General features: G+C 42.2%; 1 protein-coding gene across 1 annotated transcript in view; it reads right to left on the reverse strand.

Annotated features, from left to right (window-relative positions):
* Positions 1 to 18277, reverse strand: part of LOC109879218 (MAM domain-containing glycosylphosphatidylinositol anchor protein 2) — a 425402-nt gene that overhangs the window by 293702 nt on the left and 113423 nt on the right. Inside the window, exon 2 of the mRNA XM_031800190.1 lies at positions 11158 to 11297. Within this exon, the coding sequence (XP_031656050.1) occupies positions 11158 to 11297 (140 nt within the window). The remainder of the gene's footprint in view (positions 1 to 11157; positions 11298 to 18277) is intronic.

Consider the following 18277-nt stretch of genomic DNA (forward strand, 5'->3'; position numbering starts at 1 on the left):
ACATCAACATGTTTCCTGTCTTTATTTATTAATTTATTTACTTGCCTTGTGATGTTGACTAGGCAGATGTGGTTTCTGTTTTGTCTTCACAATTCTCATTAGATCTGCCAGCTTTTAATTATGAATATGCAGGTGCACAGTACAATACGGAGCAGCAATAATTGGGGGATTACATTTATAAGCCGGTTCAGTGGGGAGACGCGTGGAGTGAGAGCTCTGTGGTGCTGATACAGAATCTAATACAGCCCAGACCTAGCTAAGCATATGTAAGGGATAATCAAACAGGGGCTATGAGCTCTATGGAAAATAATGAACGATTATTAATCAGCTACCGGAGTTAAACTGACCTTCCACGGAGTTGCATTATTTTCCAGAGAACGCATGGAGCCCCGAGCTTATTATCCATTTAATACCATGGCTATAATTTAACACATTTGCCACTACTGAAGTAGCTAGCACGTTTACTTGATACTGTAGCTACAGTAGTTGCTGTTGTAACCAAACAAACAGACTTGCTAGTTTAGCTAGACAAACCATCAGGCCTAGCTTGCTATTATGAACATTGAAATCAACAATACAAATACTGTTTTCAAATAGACTGTTGTTTTCAAAAGCAGTTCAAACAAAACGCGTGAAAATAAACTATAGCCATTGAATTCTACCGTGCAAATATACTGTGTGTTATCAGGAAATAATGCATGCTCTGGAATGCCCTTTAAGCCAATCAGAAAGGAGTATTCAACAATGACATGGCATAAATAATATTATAAACTGGGTGGTTTGAACCCTGAATGCTGATTGGCTGACAGCCATGGTTTATCAGACCGTACACCACGGGTATGACAAAACATGTATTTTTACTGCTCTAATTACTTTGTTAACCAGTTTAAAATAGCAATAAGGCACCTCAGGGGGTTGTGATATATGGCCAATATGCCATGGCTAAGGGCTGTATCCAGCACATCCCTTAGCCGTGGTATATTGGCCATAAAACATACCCCCTCTGGCCTTATTGCTTTATTATTCAATGATACCATACAGCAGTATTTATTGCTAGACTAGAGATAAGCCCCTAGCTATAGTTAGTCAGTGGTTGCACATCTAACTAGCTGGAATGAAGCTGGATTGAAGCTGTGCTAGATAGAACAGTAGAAATATTTATATTTCTGTTGACGTTTTACAGCAGGTCTCCAGATACCCAGAACTGCCTGACCAGCCTGATAGGGTGTCCAGCTTACATCTGTGCAAATCTGTGTGTGTCCAGCAATGGATTGAAACATCCAACCGTGCCTCAAGTGTTGTGCTGAAGGTTCACCACATACCCAAAGTGTTGTGGGTTCCTGTCCTGAAACAACCCTTGACTTAGATCCTACCCTCTATACACGTTTTGATATCTGAGAGGATTGGACAGGTGTAAGCAATACGGCCAAAATTCCACCAAGCCTATCAGAGGGTAAGGTGGAGCTCTCACCATGTCACCAACATCAATTATTCTCAGATCTCCACAAGTGTCAACCTAATTTTGTCCCGGGGGCCGCATTCCGTCTTCATGAGGTCTGGAGGGCCGCACTGAAAATGTGTTCTATTTCCTCATCGTCAAAATTGGGGGGGGAAATAGTCCCACATCCATCCTATAGGGCTGTTATGATGACCGCATTACCGACACAATGGCAGTCACGAGTCAGGACACGGGTCAAATTCCATGTGACCATTTAGTCACAGTAATTAGGCTTCTCCAAACACTGATACTGCTGATGGTCATTAGTAGCCTACTGAACTTGCTAACTGCCTGGTACTCAGCCCTCTATTGTCCATCTAATCACTCTCAAATCAAACACTTCATGAGAGCCTGTGAGCTCATGTTGCGCAAAATGTATATAGGCTATGCAATTGTGTGAGAAAACAGAGTTTTTATGGCCTCTATTAAAAAGGGGAGTATCCCATCAGCTTTCTGTAGGCTAGGCCTACTACACTTGAAGTCAGAAGTTTACATACACCTTAGCCAAATAAATTTTAACTCAGTTTTTCTCAATTCCTGACATTTAATCCTAGTAAACATTCCCTGTCATAGGTCAGTTAGGATCACCACTTTATTTTAAGAATATGAAATGTCAGAATAAATAGTAGAGAGAATGATTTATATAATATTTTATTTCTTTCATCACATTCCCAGTAGTCAGAAGTTTACATACACTCAATTAGAATTGGGTTGCATTGCCTTTAAAAAATGTTTAACTTGGGTCAAACGTTTCGGGAAGCCTTCCACAAATAAGTTGGGTGAATTTTGGCCCATTCCTCCTGACAGAGCTGGTGTAACTGAGTCATGTTTGTAGGCCTCCTTGCTCGCACAAGCTTTTTCGGTTCTATCCACAACTTTTCTATAGGATCGAGGTCAGGGCTTTGTGATGGCCACTCCAAAACCTTGACTTTGTTGTCCTTCAGCCATTTTACCACAACTTTGGAAGTATGCTTGGGGTCATTGTCAATTTGGAAGACCCATTTGCGACCAAGCTTTAACTTCAAGACTGATGTCTTGAGATGTTGCTTCAATATACTGTATCCACATCATTTTCCTACTTCATGATGCCATCTATTTTGTGAAGTGCACCAGTCCCTCCAGCTGCAAAGCACCCCCACAACATGATGCTGCCACCCCCGTGCTTCACGGTTGGGATGGTGTGCTTCACGGTTGGGATGGTGTTCTTCGGCTTGCAAGCCTCTCCGTTTTTCCTCCAAACATAACAATGGTCATTATGGCCAAACAGTTGTATTTTTGTTTCATCAGACCAGAGGACATTTCTCCAAAAAGTATGATCTTTGTCCCCATGTGCAGTTGCAAACCATAGTCTGGCTTTTTTATGGCGGTTTTGGAGCAGTGACTTCTTCCTTGCTGAACGGCTTTCAGGATATGTCGATATAGGACTCGCTTTACTGTGATACTTTCTTACTTAAAAAAAAATACAATAGATACTTTTATACCTGTTTCCTCCAGCATCTTCACAAGGTCCTTTGCTGTTGTTCACTTTTCGCACCAAAAATACATTCATCTCTAGGAGACAGAATGCATCTCCTTCCTGAGCAGTATGACGGCTACGTGGTCCTGTCATGCACAAAGTAAATGTCCTAACCGACTTACCAAAACCATAGTTTGTTAACAAGAAAGTGGTTGAAAAACGAGTTTTAATGTATGTAAACTTAGTGTATGTAAACTTCCTGATTTCAACTGTATATTTATTTATAAACCTTTCTAATATTAAGCACATTGAGTACAGGAGTACCTGGCTGGCATGAAAATTAACCACGGGAAAAGTGTTCTTGTCACAAACTCCCTCTCCGGCGCTCTAGGTCACCATGCTGCTCATTATTACACACACCTGTCACCATCGTTACGCGCACCAGCGCTTCATCAGACTCACCTGGACTTTATCACCTTTCTGATTACCTTCCCTATATCTGTCACTCCCTTTGCTTCCTTCTCCAGGCATTATTGTTTCTGTTTTGTGTCTGTACGCTGCTCATGTTACTTGTTTTGTCTGTGTTAGTTTATTTATTAAATTATTCACTCCCTCTACTTGCTTCCCGACTTCCAAGTTACACGTTACAGAATAACGCCTCACCAAAGGCGTGTTAATAGGTAACGTCGGGTCCGGGTGCTGTTGCCGGAGAACCGAGCATGCATCAGCCGGTTCGTCAGACTTCCATGCCTCAGCCATAACGTCAGGTTCACAAGACTCGGTTGGCCTGTTGCCGAGTCTATCGAGGATGCCTCAGCTAGCTCGTCAGGCTTCCATGCCTCAGCCGGCTCATCAGGTTCCCGCACCTCAGCCGACTCGTCAGGTTCCCGCGCCTCAGTAGAGGCGACCGGTCCACTCCTGGTCCCCGGGATCATCCCTTTGGTCGGTGTCATGCGGCTGGAGCCAGGTCGCAATTGTAAATGAGAACTTGTTCTCAACTTGCCTACCTGGTTAAATAAAGGTAAAATAAATAAATAAATACATGTCAGAACGGGGGTACTGTCACGTACACTTCGTCTCCAGCGCTCTAGGTCACCAGGCTGCTCATTATTACGCACACCTGTCACCATCATTATGTGCACCTGTGCCTCATCAGACTCACCTGGACTTCATCACCTTCCTGATTACCTTCTCTATATCTGTCACACCCTTTGGTTCCTTCCCCCCCAGGCGTTATTGTTTCTGTTTCTTGTCATGGTTTGCACAGAAGGACAAGTTGACCAATAGAATTGATCAACTTTTGTACTATGGGGGATAGTAGATTGACATAGGCTAGTGATTTTGCTGATTGTTAGGTCCACTCATCTTGTTGGCTGATAAAAGTAGACTAAATGTGGACAGTTCTAACATCTTCAATATGCACCTTAGAATTTGGTAAGAGGGAAGCACGCAGTTGCATCCCTGACGTGTCTGTCTTCATTCACTTGTAGCCTACTTCTTAGCTGAAATGTCTGTGAGAAGGACCCAATCACGTGACAGGAATTGGCTCATAAGAATGTAGATATCTGACAGAGCCATGTGAGTGAGAGGTGCTTCACAGCATGGCAGCCGGGAGAAGGGAATTATAATTATTATATTCAGCCCAAGGGCACAACGGCCACTTTGGCCGCAATAGGCATGGATTTTTTTGAGTTGCATTGCGGCCACACAAGGGGGATGTTGCCGGGAAATTTGAGGCCTGGTGAGAACATTATCAAGTGCTTGTCAAATTGTGAATGAAAGACTGATGAAGTGTGTGCAGCTTGCACATGAAACAAATCAAAGCTCATGCCTTTCATGGGACTCTGATTATTTGAAAAAAGTTGCATCATGCAGCCCTAGAATGTACAAAAAATACAAACATATAGCCCAATGCTTGTATCACAACTAAAGTTGCATAAAAAATCTAAATGAAGCTTATAGGAGGACCAGTTTCTTTGTTAACCGCTCAACACAGACTAGCCTCATGTTTGCACTTCCTTAGACATTTTTGGGAAAAAATATCCTTTCTATTTTATTAAACTTTGATCAATTGTATTCTTAATACTATAAAACAAATCTTGTCTGCTAAATTAACTAGTGTAGCCCACAGCCATATGACCTAACATAAGGACAACTAAGAGTATATTGCTATTCTGTTCTTCTTAAAACTACATTTTCTTCATATCATGTTTCTTTAGACCTGTCTAAAATAAATAATGGATTTATTGTGATGGTGTAGGCTATATTACATGGATTTATTTGACTTTTTAAAATGTAGATGTTCCAAAGTTCTGCATCAGTGGCTTGTGGGCTATGTGTGGAATCCAGGATAAGCTAAACGTCCTTATGTTAATTAACGGTCAATTACCGTGAGACCGGCAGTTACATGCTTGACCATCAACGGCTGACATTTCATGACCGCCACAGCCCTACCCTAACCATCGATTTTAGAATTTTTGATGCTACCTGACTGTTTAGCTTTCCTTTTGGTGATTATTAGAGAGTTGACACAGTCAAGAAACTCTATGAATGTAGGTCCATTATCATGTATGTACAGTTTTGGGGGTCTTATGTTTGACGTCCCTGGGCTCTGGAGGGTTGGGGCTAGGGGTTGTTTCTGGACAGGCCATGGGTATTATGGTAGCTCAGTCACTCACTCATTCATTAACCACTCTCACTCACTCACTCACTCACTCACTCACTCACTCACTCACTCTTGTACTGTCTAAAAATGTTAATAGCTGTCAAACACTTGCTTCCTCTGTCCTTGGGAAAATCTCAATTGCATTTCCTTGATTCGTCTCCTCTACCCCATTGGTCTGATCCAATGGGTTTGAGAAAGAGGCGAGAATATGATGATTATAGGAATTGGAATTGAGATTCTCCCCTAGTTTCCTCCATTCCTCACCTTTCTCTCAAAGCACATTGGGGTAGAGGAGTGAAGGCTTCTCCCCTCGGGATCCAATGCACTTTCAAAGAGAGGCAATGTCACGTTCTGACCATCGTTCTTGTGTGTTTTCCTTGTTTTAGTGTTGGTCAGGACGTGAGCTGGGTGGGCATTCTATGTTGTGTGTCTGGTTTGTCTATTTCTATGTTTGGCCTGATATGGTTCTCAATCAGAGGCAGGTGTTAGTCATTGTCTCTGATTGGGAACCATATTTAGGTAGCCTGTTTTGTGTTGGGTTTTGTGGGTGATTGTTCCTGTCTTTGTGGCACCAGATAGGACTGTTTCGGTTTGTTCACGGTTCTTGTTTTGTAGATTGTTGTATTTTCATCTTTATTAAAGATGTACAAAACTAACTACGCTGCATTTTGGTCCGCCTCTCTTTCACCAGAAGAAAACCGTTACAGGCAAGGAGTGGAGGAAATAAAGACAGAGGATGCAAGTATTTGACAGCTAGCTGTTTATCTATTCCATTCTTCAGGAATGTTTAGCATGGCTATAAATGATATAGAAGTTGGCTAAAGCACAAACAGACCTGAATACTAGGCATAACAAAAAAATATGCGGTGTCCAATTTTCATGTGACATTTTCAATGACATGTAAATGTTGTGTTGATGCTAGGTGGAGTTATGGTGTCATTATGCCTATTTTCAGACTTTTATTCCTGTAACTACACATGTGAAGTTGACCCCTAAATAAGATCTGGTGCAACCAATTACCTTCAGAAGTCACATAATTAGTTAGATTGCACACAGGTGGACTTTATTTTTCAAGTGTCACATGATCTCAGTATATCTACACCTGTTCTGAAAGGCCCCAGAGTCTCCAACACCACTAAGTGAGCGCCACCACCAAGCAAGCGGAACCAGGAAGACCACTGAGCTCTCCAAACAGCTCAGGTACAAAGGTGTGGAGAAGTACTGATCAGGGTTGGGTTGTATAAAATAGCTGAACCTTTGAACATCCCACGGAGCACAATTAAATACATTATTAAAAATTGGAAAGAATATGGCACCACAACAAACCTGCCAAGAGAGGGCCGCCCACCAAAACTCACGGACCAGACAAGGGGGGAATTAATCAGAAAGGCAACAAAGAGACTAAAGATAACCCTGAATGAGCTGCAAAGTTCCAAGGCGGGATTGGAGTAACTGTCCATAGGACCACTTTAAGCCGTACACTCCACAGAGTTGGGTACTTATTTTTTTTATTTGACCTTTATTTAACAAGGCAAGCCAGAAAATAACACATTCTTATTTCCAATGATGACCTAGGAACAGCAGGTTAACTGTCTTGTTCAGGGGCAGAAAGACAGATTCTTACCTTGTCATCTCAGGGATTCAAACTTCTAACCTTTCTGTTACTAGTCCAACGCTCTAACCACTAGGCTACCTGCTGCCTCTGCTGGGTTTAAGGAAGAGTGGCCAGAAAAAAACCATTGCTTAAAGATAAAAATAAGCAAACACATTTTGGTGTTCGCCAAAAGGCATGTGGATGACTCTCCAAACATATGGAAGAAGGTACTCTGGTCAGAGGAGACTAAAATTTAGCTTTTTGTCATCAAGCAAAACGCTATGTCTGGCGCAAATCCAACACCTCTCATCACCCCGAGAACACCATCCTCAAGCATGGTGGTGGCAGCATCATGCTGTGGGGATGTTTTTCATCGGCAGGGACTGGTCAGAATTGAAGGAATGATGGATGGCACTAAATACAAGGCAATTCTTGAGGTTCAACCTTCCAGCAGAACAATGACCCTAAGCATACTGCTAAAGCAACAACAAGTGGTTTAAAGGGAAATATTTAAATGTCTTGGAATGGCCTAGTCAAAGCCCAGACCTCAATCCAATTGAGAATCTGTGGTATGACTTAAAGATTGCTGTACACCAGGGGAACCCATCCAACTTGAAGGATGCAGTTGTGCCTGGAGCAGTTGTGCCTTGAAGAATGGGCAAAAATCCCAGTATTTAGATGTGCAAAGCTTATAGAGACATAACCCAAGAGATTTGCAGCTGCAATTGCTACAAAAGTTAGCTCTACAAAGTATTAACTTTGGGGGGGGTGAATAGTTATGGGCGCTCAAGTTCAGTTTTTTTTGTCTTATTCTTGTTTGTTTCACAACAAAAATATTTTGCATCTTCAAAGTGGTAGGCATGTGCAAATAAATGATACAAACCCCCCTATTTTAATTCCAGGTTGTAAGGCAACAAAATAGGAAAAATGCCAAGGTGGGTGAATACTTTCGCAAGCAACTGTATAAGGTCCCACAGTTGACAGTGCATGTCAGAGCAAAATCCAAGCCATGAGGTTGAAGGAATTGTCCGTAGAGCTCAGAGACAGAATTGTGTCGAGGCACAGATCTGGGGAAGGGTACCAAAATATTTCTGCAGCATTGAAAGTCCAAGAAGACAGTCGGCTCCATCATTCTTAAATGGAAAAAGTTTGGCACCACCAAGACTCTTCCTAGAGCTGGCCACCTGTTCAAACTTAGCAATCGGTGGAGAATGGCCTTGGTTAGGGAGGTGACCAAGAACCCGATGGTCACTCTGACATCGCTCCAGAGTTCTTCTGTGGAGATGGGAGAACCTTCCAGAAGGATAACCATGACTGCAGCACTCCACCAATCAGGCTTTTATGGTAGAGAGGCCAGGCGGAAGTCACTCCTCAGTAAAAGGCACTTCAGTCCACTTGGAGTTTTCCAAAAGGCACCTAAAGGACTCTCAGACCATGAGAAACAAGATTATCTGGTCTGTCGATGCCAGCATTGAACTCTTTGGCCTGAATGCCAAGCGTCACATCTGGAGGAAACCTGGTACCATCCCTATGGTGAAGCATGGTTGTAGCAGCATCATGCTGTGGGGATGTTTTTCAGCAGCAGGGACTGGGAGACCAGTCAGGTCCAAAGGAAAGATGAACGGAGCAAAGTACAGAGAGATCCTTGATGAAAACCTGCTCCAAAGCGCTCACGACCTCATACAGGGGCGATGGTTCACCTTCTAACAGGACAATGACCCTAATCCCACAGCCAAGACAACGCAGGAGAGGCTTTGGGACAAGTCTCTGAATGTCATTGAGTTCCCCAGGCAGAGCCCAGAGCTGAACCCGATCCAACATCTCTTGAGAAACCTGAAAATTGCTGTGCAGTGACGCTCCCCATCCAACCTGACAGAGCTTCAGAGGATCTGCATAGAAGAATAGGACAACCCCCCCCCCCCCCCCAAATACAGGTGTGCTAAGTTTGTAGAGTCATACCCAAGAAGACTCGAGGCTGTAATTGCTGCCAAAGGTGTTTCAAAAAAGTACTGAGTGAAGGGGCTGAATACTTATGTATTATTTATTATTTTATTATTATTATTTTTTATACATTTGCACAAATTTCACTTTTTTAAAACTTTGTTTGTTATTATGGGGTATTGTGTGTAGAATAATGAGAAGAAAAAAAACTAATTCATCCATTTTAGAATGAGGCTGGTAACTAGGGATGCACGATATATCGGTAAGCATATCGTAATCGGACGATATTAGCTAAAATTGCCAACATCAGCCCGATGTCTAGTTTAACGCCAATGTGCAAAACCGATGTCAAAGCTTACGTGCATACCGATATAGGTTAGAGAGAAGACGTAATGATGCCACGAAAAATATAGCGCTACACGTGCAACACAGTATTCCTAACCTAGCCCACAATGTCTGCTGTGTGGAACAAGCAGTCAACAAGTCGAGCAGTCATTTGAAAGTGTAATTAATAATGGATTTCATTGCCCTTGACAATCAACCATTCTCTGTGGTGGATTATGTTGGCTTTCGCCAACTGGTAGAGCACCGGTACACTCTACCAAGTAGGCACTATTTTTCAGATGTTGCCCTACCGGAGTTACACAGTATTGAAACTCACATTCATGAGCTACTTGCTATGGGCGTCACTGCTATTAGCTTCACGACTGACATTTGGCACGGCGATGTCAGCCCCATGAGCATTGTGAGTCGAAGAGGATTTCACAGTGTGTCGACAAGGATTTCGTACTGAGGAAAGCCGTATTGCATGCTCAAGAATGTGCTCGTTCTCATACCGCTGCTGCCATTTCAATGGCATTTTATGTTTGAAACTTGGAAACATGAACACCCCTGGCTCCATTCAAACAACTGACTGGAGAAATAAGCTCAACTGTGTCTGCAGCAGAAGTGATACCCTGTCTTGTTATTGAAACGCCTGATCAACAAAAATGCCAACACAGACCGTCGGTTTAACTTGGAGAAGTACTTTACTAGAGGCTGTGAACAAGCAATTCGGTGGCATTCTCTCTGAGCCAATACTGTGTCGCCACCATGGTCGATGCTAGGTACAAGGACCGCTACTTCGATGCAGACAAGAAACAGGGTTTACGTGAAATGTTAGACACAGCTGGACAAGATGGAAACGGACACAGTGACAGTGAAGCTCCGAGGAAGAGAGGCCACGGACAGACAGAGCTGAACTTCACTGCTTGTCATGTATGATGAAATCCTGGTTGAGACTGAACAAATGAACAACGAATCAGCACAGCAAGTAAGTGAAATAAATAGGTTTTGATTATGTTTTACTGGTAATGGGGACATAAGTAAATGCCAACAAAATAACTTTTTGGTCAGTGTGTGTGTGTGTTTCAACTATATAACTGTACTAGCATGCTTAAAAGGCCGCTAAAATAATGGTTATCGGTATCAGTCGAATTTTTTTTTTGGCAAGGAAAATATTCTGATATAAGTATCAGCCAAAAATGTTTTAAAAAATGTCCCTAGCTGTAACGTAACAGAACAAAATGTCCCTAGCTGTAACGTAACAAAATGTCCCTAGCTGTAACGTAACAAAATGTCCCTAGCTGTAACGTAACAAAATGTCCCTAGCTGTAACGTAACAAAATGTGGAAAAAGTCAAGGGGTCTGAATACTTTCCAAATGCACTGTACAGTATATCAAACCATTTAGAAAATGTGATCCTGATTTCACAAGTTTGCCCCTTTTATTTATAGAAAGACCCATTGATGCCTCTACTAATGATCATACTATTGTGCTTAAAACATGCAATTGTAAAGTCTAAGAGGACTGGATATCTTCTGACCTGGGTATCAAAGTGTTCAGAAAGAGAGTAATTGGTGAGTACAGTAAGAGTTCTGATTGGCTCAACAGAATGATTGGTGGGTGAAGTGAAACGTCAGCGTCCTGATTGGCTAAACTGGGTGATTGGCAGGTTGACTGACCTGTGGCCGTGGGTGTCCTGTGACAAGACAGGTGAGTTCAAGGGTCTCTCCCTCCCGGATTGTGTACACTCTCTCCGCGTGGCGCTCCTCCTCAACGTTACAGGCGTGGCCCGAGTGGACGATGCGGACCGTAGGGGGCGCTGTAGAGGACAAACAGAACAGTTAGTACATCTCAATCATTACAAGAAGAAAGTCAAAGCTGCAACATCCAAATTAATTCACACAATTCACATTGGAAATCCTTTAACGTATAACTGGGGAATTAACATTTAGTGAATATTTTGAGTAAAAAAAATTCGTGAAGAATTGAGAGAAGAGATCTTTTATTTATTTCTATGTACTTCTCCTCAGCTTTTTGGATAACATTGTACTGTGTATCTGTATCCCTTCTCTCTCTTTAATTTGACAAACCTGGGTAAATCTGAATCGATCCAGACGCGATCTGCATGAGCTCACAGAGACAGGGTATCAGTTTTAACAGAGTCAGGAGAGTAGTGCTGAGACACACACACATTAATTAGAGTTGTGCAACTGACTAGGTATCCCCTTTCCCTAACACACACACACACACACGCACACACACACACACTTCCCCCATTGATTTCTGCCCGTTTAATGCAATAATCACCCAAATTATCATACACACAATGTAATATCTGTGAGGTCTTTGGCCTGATTTTCACAGTTATGGGTTCTGCTTTGTTTTGAGGATGATGGTTCAAATGAACAGCATCTGCAGGTAATCATTCCTATTAACCTATATTTGATAGCATTGCAGGTAGTCTGTCCCTCATTAAACATCAAAACACCTAAAACAAATGTCTAAATCCAACAACCCAGGAGCACGCAGAATCGCTTTTAGTGGAAACAGTCTGGAAACACGGGAGTTTCTATTTGACAAATTGCGGTATGTTTATGCCCGTTTCGTTTGCTTCCATTTAAGAAGGGTTTTTCAACAGAATCGGCACAATGAATACACCACTGATCACCCGCAAACACAGTTCACTTTCATAGCAGCCACATACAAACAGCTTGCTGTATATGTAATTCCTTGTCGCACCTATGTATGCGCTCTCCTCCTCCTTTTCCCTTCGCTTGTGGACTTCAGTACACAACACATCAGATGTCTGTTACCAGACAAAAAAACTTTCCCAAGCCAAACCTTCATATCATGACTGCTAACCGCTACACACAGTCTACATTGTTTTCATGTCATAGTCAACACATCTACTAGAACTAACACTTTAGTAAACTCGCTACAATCCTACAGTACAGTGTACAGTCAGCAGCAAGTAGTTAAGCAGTTACACTTGTGGGCCCCGGTAGCAATAAATTAATAAAACCAAAACCTTACCTTGATTTGGAAGAGCTCCCGTGTTGGATAGCCATAGCCAGCTAGCTAACATAGCATCCCTCTCTGTTTGAGCAGGGTGTTTTGAGTAGGCTAAATGAACTAGCTACATTCCATGCTAGCTAAGTAATACTGTATCTAGTATCTCTTTCTGTCTCTCTCTCCTTAATTTTGGAAGAAATTAATTTGTTCAAAACTGTTAAATTGTCTTTCTCTCTTTTTGAGTCAACTACTCACCACAGTTTATGCACTGCAGTGCTAGCTAGCTGTAAGTTATGCTTTCAGAACTAGACTCATTCTCTGATACTTTGATTGGGTGGACAACATGTCAGTTCATGCTGTCATAATTAAATTAAATCAAATTGTATTTGTCACATGTGCTGAATACAACTGGTGTAGACCTTACAGTGAAATGCTTACTAAAGAGCCCCTAACCAACAGTGCAGTTTCAAAAAATACAGATATGAATAAGAGATAAAAGTAACAAGTAATTTAAAGAGCAGCAGTAAAAAATAACAATATATACAGGGCGGTGCCGGTACAGAGTCAATGTGAGGTGGCACCGGTTAGTTGAGGTATTATGTACATGTAGGTAGAGTTAATAAAAGTGACTATGCATAGATGACAACAGAGAGTGGCACTGGTGTGGGATGCAAGTAGTCTTGGTAGCCATTTGACTAGATGTTCAGGAGTCTTATTGCTTGGGAGTAGAAGCTGTTTAGAAGCCTCTTGGATCTAGACTTGGCGCTCTGGTACTGCTTGCCATGCAGTAGCAGAGAGAACAGTCTATGATTAGGGTGGCTGGAGTCTTTGAACATTTTTAGGGCCTTCCTCTCACACGGCCTGGTATAGAGGTCCTGGATAGCGGGAAGCTTGGCCCCAGTGATGTACTGGGCCGTTCGCACTACCCTCTCTAGTGCCTTGCGGTCAGAGGCTAAGCAGTTGCCATACCAGGGTTAGAGTCCCGCTCCTTGAAAGTGGCAGCTCTAGCCTTTAGCTCAGTGCGGATGCTGCCTGTAATCCATGGCTTCTGGTTGGAGTATGTACATACGGTCAGATGTGCTGTACTCCTCAATGCCATTGGAGGAATCCCAGAACATATTCCAGTCTGTGCTAGCAAAACAGTCCTGTAGCTTAGCATCTGCTTCATCTGACCACTTTTTTTTATTGATCTAGTCACTGGTACTTCCTGCTTTCATTTTTGCTTGTAATCAGGAATCAGGGGGATGGAATTATGGTCAGATTTGCCAAATTACTGTATAAGTCTATGGAAGGGGGTGAGAACCATGAGCCCTCCTTGGTTTTCTATTGAAGTCAATGTACCCAGAGGAGGACAGAAGCTAGCTGTTCTCCGGCTACACCATGGTGCTACCCAACAGATACTGGGGCTGTGGCAGATCTTCATTGCACAACAGTGTGTTGATGACGTTGTCATATCTAGTATAGTTTCATCTAAAAAATAGAACATTTTTTGTTTCACTATTTCTTCTTTTTCTGAAATTCACTGAGGAGGATAGTCCTCCCCTCCTCATCTGAGGAGCCTCCACTGCTTTACAGCTAATTGTCCCTCTCTGCAGTAGATCTAACTCATCCAGTTGTAACTCTACTACTCTACAGAGCTTGCTCGTAGCTGTCCATCCTCATGTGATTACAGCACAGGTGTGTGTTGTTTTTCTCTCTCTTCCTTACGCTCAGCCGGGCATGTTGATGGTGATGAAGAATGATGCTGCCCATGGTTCACCCCCGTGTAGTGAAAAATACACACACACACACACACACATATATATACACACACATATATATATATATATATATGAGAGAGAGAGACCAAAGCAGGGTGGAGGAGGGGCAGATCAGGTCAAAAGCCCATGTCTGGGCTTTAGTATGGGAGCCTGGGGATGCACGCTTGGCCCAATGGGCCGTGAAGGATGGGGTCGGATGAATTTGACCGCTAGAGGCTGATCATAGGTCAGTATGTGTTTCCCCCTCGAATGGTTAAGTTTAGGATGTGGAAGGTTAGCTGGGCCCAGATCTGGGTAAAAGAAGCTTCAGTGCCAGGCCATGAGTAGTGAACAACACTAGGGTAAAACCTCAAATTGGTTATAATCAGACAGGAAAATACAGTTCCTTTTACTGCATCAGTGTGGTTTCCTGCTCTAGAATACTCAGTAGACTCAAACAACCTAAAGCAGAGATTCACATTGGGCCCTAGATCGCTTCGGTCTCACAACACACTAATGAGACTAAGCGAGTCTGCTAAACGCTAATCCGCTAGACGCTAGCCTGCTAGACGTTAACCACACACCCTCCTCTTACTGCACTACTGTGACTGTTCCCTCACTGTCTTCTTCTACTCAGCTAGTTAGCATAATGCCCTTAAACAGAATTTAGCTCACTAACTGCTACATAGATTTATTAAATAACACTGAGATTGATGCTAACAGGAAATGCTAACAAGTCATCCACATGGACAGAGCCTGCAGTGGGTCTCTCCATTAGGAGATGAATCTGCCAGCAGTGTATTCCAGAGGATTGAAAGCCCTGGCTGAGTGGAGAAACGCTTCACACATGGCTGCCACTTAAAACAAAAGGCTTAGGAGAAGACCCTGGGGCGCCAGGCAACATGGTGCTAATGCAATTTACTCCAATAAGCCAGTTATTCTACAACATGCTATCAGTCCTGAGATGAGTACAGAGTTGGGAGAGGAAAACTGGAAAAACACACGTAATGATTTATCCTCACAGGTAGAATAACTAGATACAGTATGTAAGTAGACTAACTAGATAGTCTACCCACATACTGTATCTATCTAGTTAGTCTACTCACATACTGTATCTAGTTAGTCTACTCACATACTGTATCTAGTTAGAATAACTAGATACAGTATGTGGGTAGACTAACTAGATATATACAGTATGTAGATAGTCTACCAACATACTGTATCTAGTTATTATATCTACATACTGTATATATCTAGTTAGTCTACCCACATACACTATCCAGTTATTCTATCTACATACTGCATATATCTCGTTAGTCTACCAACATACTGTATCTAGTTATTCTAACTAGATATATGCAGTATATAGATAGAATAACTGGATACAGTATGTGGGTAGAATAACTGGATACAGTATGTGGGTAGAATAACTGGATACAGTATGTGGGTAGAATAACTGGATACAGTATGTGGGTAGAATAACTGGATACAGTATGTGGGTAGAATAACTGGATACAGTATGTGGGTAGAATAACTGGATACAGTATGTGGGTAGACTAACTGGATACAGTATGTGGGTAGACTAACTGGATACAGTATGTGGGTAGACTAACTAGATACAGTATGTGGGTAGACTAACTAGATACAGTATGTGGGTAGACTAACTAGATACAGTATGTGGGTAGACTAACTAGATACAGTATGTGAGTAAACCAACTAACTAGATGCAGTATGTGGGTAGACTAACTAACTAGATGCAGTATGCAAGTCGACTAACTAACTAGATACAGTATGTGGGTGGACTAACTAGATAGATACAGTATGTAGGTAGACTAACTAGATAGATACAGTATATAGATAGAATAACTAGATACAGTATATAGATAGAATAACTAGATACAGTATATAGATAGAATAACTAGATACAGTATGTGGGTAGAATAACTAGATACAGTATGTGGGTAGAATAACTAGATACAGTATGTGGGTAGAATAACTAGATACAGTATGTGGGTAGAATAACTAGATACAGTATGTGGGTAGAATAACTAGATACAGTATGTGGGTAGAATAACTAGATACAGTATGTGGGTAGAATAACTAGATACAGTATGTGGGTAGAATAACTAGATACAGTATGTGGGTAGAATAACTAGATACAGTATGTGGGTAGAATAACTAGATACAGTATGTGGGTAGAATAACTAGATACAGTATGTGGGTAGAATAACTAGATACAGTATGTGGGTAGAATAACTAGATACAGTATGTGGGTAGAATAACTAGATACAGTATGTGGGTAGCATAACTAGATACAGTATGTGGGTAGAATAACTAGATACAGTATGTGGGTAGAATAACTAGATATGTACAGTATGTGGGTAGAATAACTAGATATATACAGTATGTGGGTAGAATAACTAGATATATACAGTATGTGGGTTGACTAACTAGATACAGTAGGTGAGTAGACTAACTAACTAGATACAGTATGTGGGTAGACTAAAGTAATGGGTAGACTAAAGTAATAGCACAGAAGGAGATGGCAGCCTTTTTAAGTTCCAGTAACCAATTGTTCTATTGTGTATGTTTTTTTGTTGTTGTTATTTGTAACTTGTTTTGTGCGTAATGTTTCTGCCACAGTGTCTTATGACCGAAAATAGCTTCTTAATATCAGGGCAGCGATTACTCACTGCAGGAATTCTTCTTCTTCAACGACTCGGACGGGAAGGATTTACTCCAGACACCCTACAAGGCTCTCATTCCCATCGTTCGCAGGAGGAAAAGACTGAGATATCGTGGATGACGATCCGGGTGCCTTGTAAGTATCCGTCACCGAGTGGGTAATCTACCTTTACCATGGGTCCTATTAGCCAACGTACAATCAATCAATAATAAAATAGACGAACTACGAGCATGTATATCCAACCAACGGGATATTAAAAACTGTAATATCTTATGTTTCACTGAGTCGTGGCTGAACGACGACATGATTAACATACAGCTGGCGGGTTTTAATCTTTTTCGGCAGGATAGAACAGCTGCCTCTGGTAAGACATATGTGTAAACAACAGCTGGAGCCCGAAATCTAAGGAAGTCTTGAGGTTTTGCTCGCCTGAGGTAGAGTATCTTATGACAAGCTGTAGACCACACTATCTACCAAGAGAGTTTATATCAATATTTTTAGTAGCTGTCTATATACCACCGCAGACTGAAGCTGGCACTAAGACCACACTCAAATGAGCTGTATACGGCCATAAGAAAACAAGAAAACGCTCATCCAGAGGCGCCGCTCCTAGTGGCCAGGGACTATAAATGCAGGAAAAATCTAATCAGTTTTACCTCATTTCAATCAGCACGTTAAATGTGCAACCAAAGGGGAAAAAACTCCACCTTTACTCAACACACAGAGACATGTACAAACAGGACTGTTTTGCTAGCACAGAATGGAATATGTTCCGGGATTCTTCCAATGGCATTGAGGAGTACACTGTCAATGGCTTCATCAATAAGTGCATCGATGACATCGTCCCACAGTGACCGTACGTACATACCCCAACCAGAAGTCATGGATTACACTGAGCTAAAAGGTAGAGCTGCTGCTTTCAAGGAGCGGGACTCTAATCCGGAAGCAAGAAATCCTGCTATGCCCTCCCACGAACCATAAAACAGGCAAAGCATCAATACAGGGCTAAGACTGAATTGTACTACACCGGCACCCGTCTATAGCCATGAAGTGCTTTGAAAGGGTGGTCATGGCTCACATCGACACCATTATCCCAGAAATCCTAGACCCACTCCAATTTGCATACCGCCCCAACAGATCCACATATGATGCAATCTTTATTGCACTCAACACTGCCCTTTCCCACCTAGACAAAAGGAACACTATTTTGCTATTCATTGACTACAGCTCAGCGTTCAAGACCAAAGTGCCCACAAAGCTCATCACTAAGCTAAGGTCCCTGGGGCTAAACACCTCCCTCTGCAACTGGATCCTGGACTTCCTGATGGGCAGTCCCCAGGTGGTAAGGGTGTGTTAGTGATG

This window comes from Oncorhynchus kisutch, linkage group LG21 (genome assembly GCF_002021735.2).
Source record: "Oncorhynchus kisutch isolate 150728-3 linkage group LG21, Okis_V2, whole genome shotgun sequence".
Classification (NCBI taxonomy): domain Eukaryota; kingdom Metazoa; phylum Chordata; class Actinopteri; order Salmoniformes; family Salmonidae; genus Oncorhynchus; species Oncorhynchus kisutch.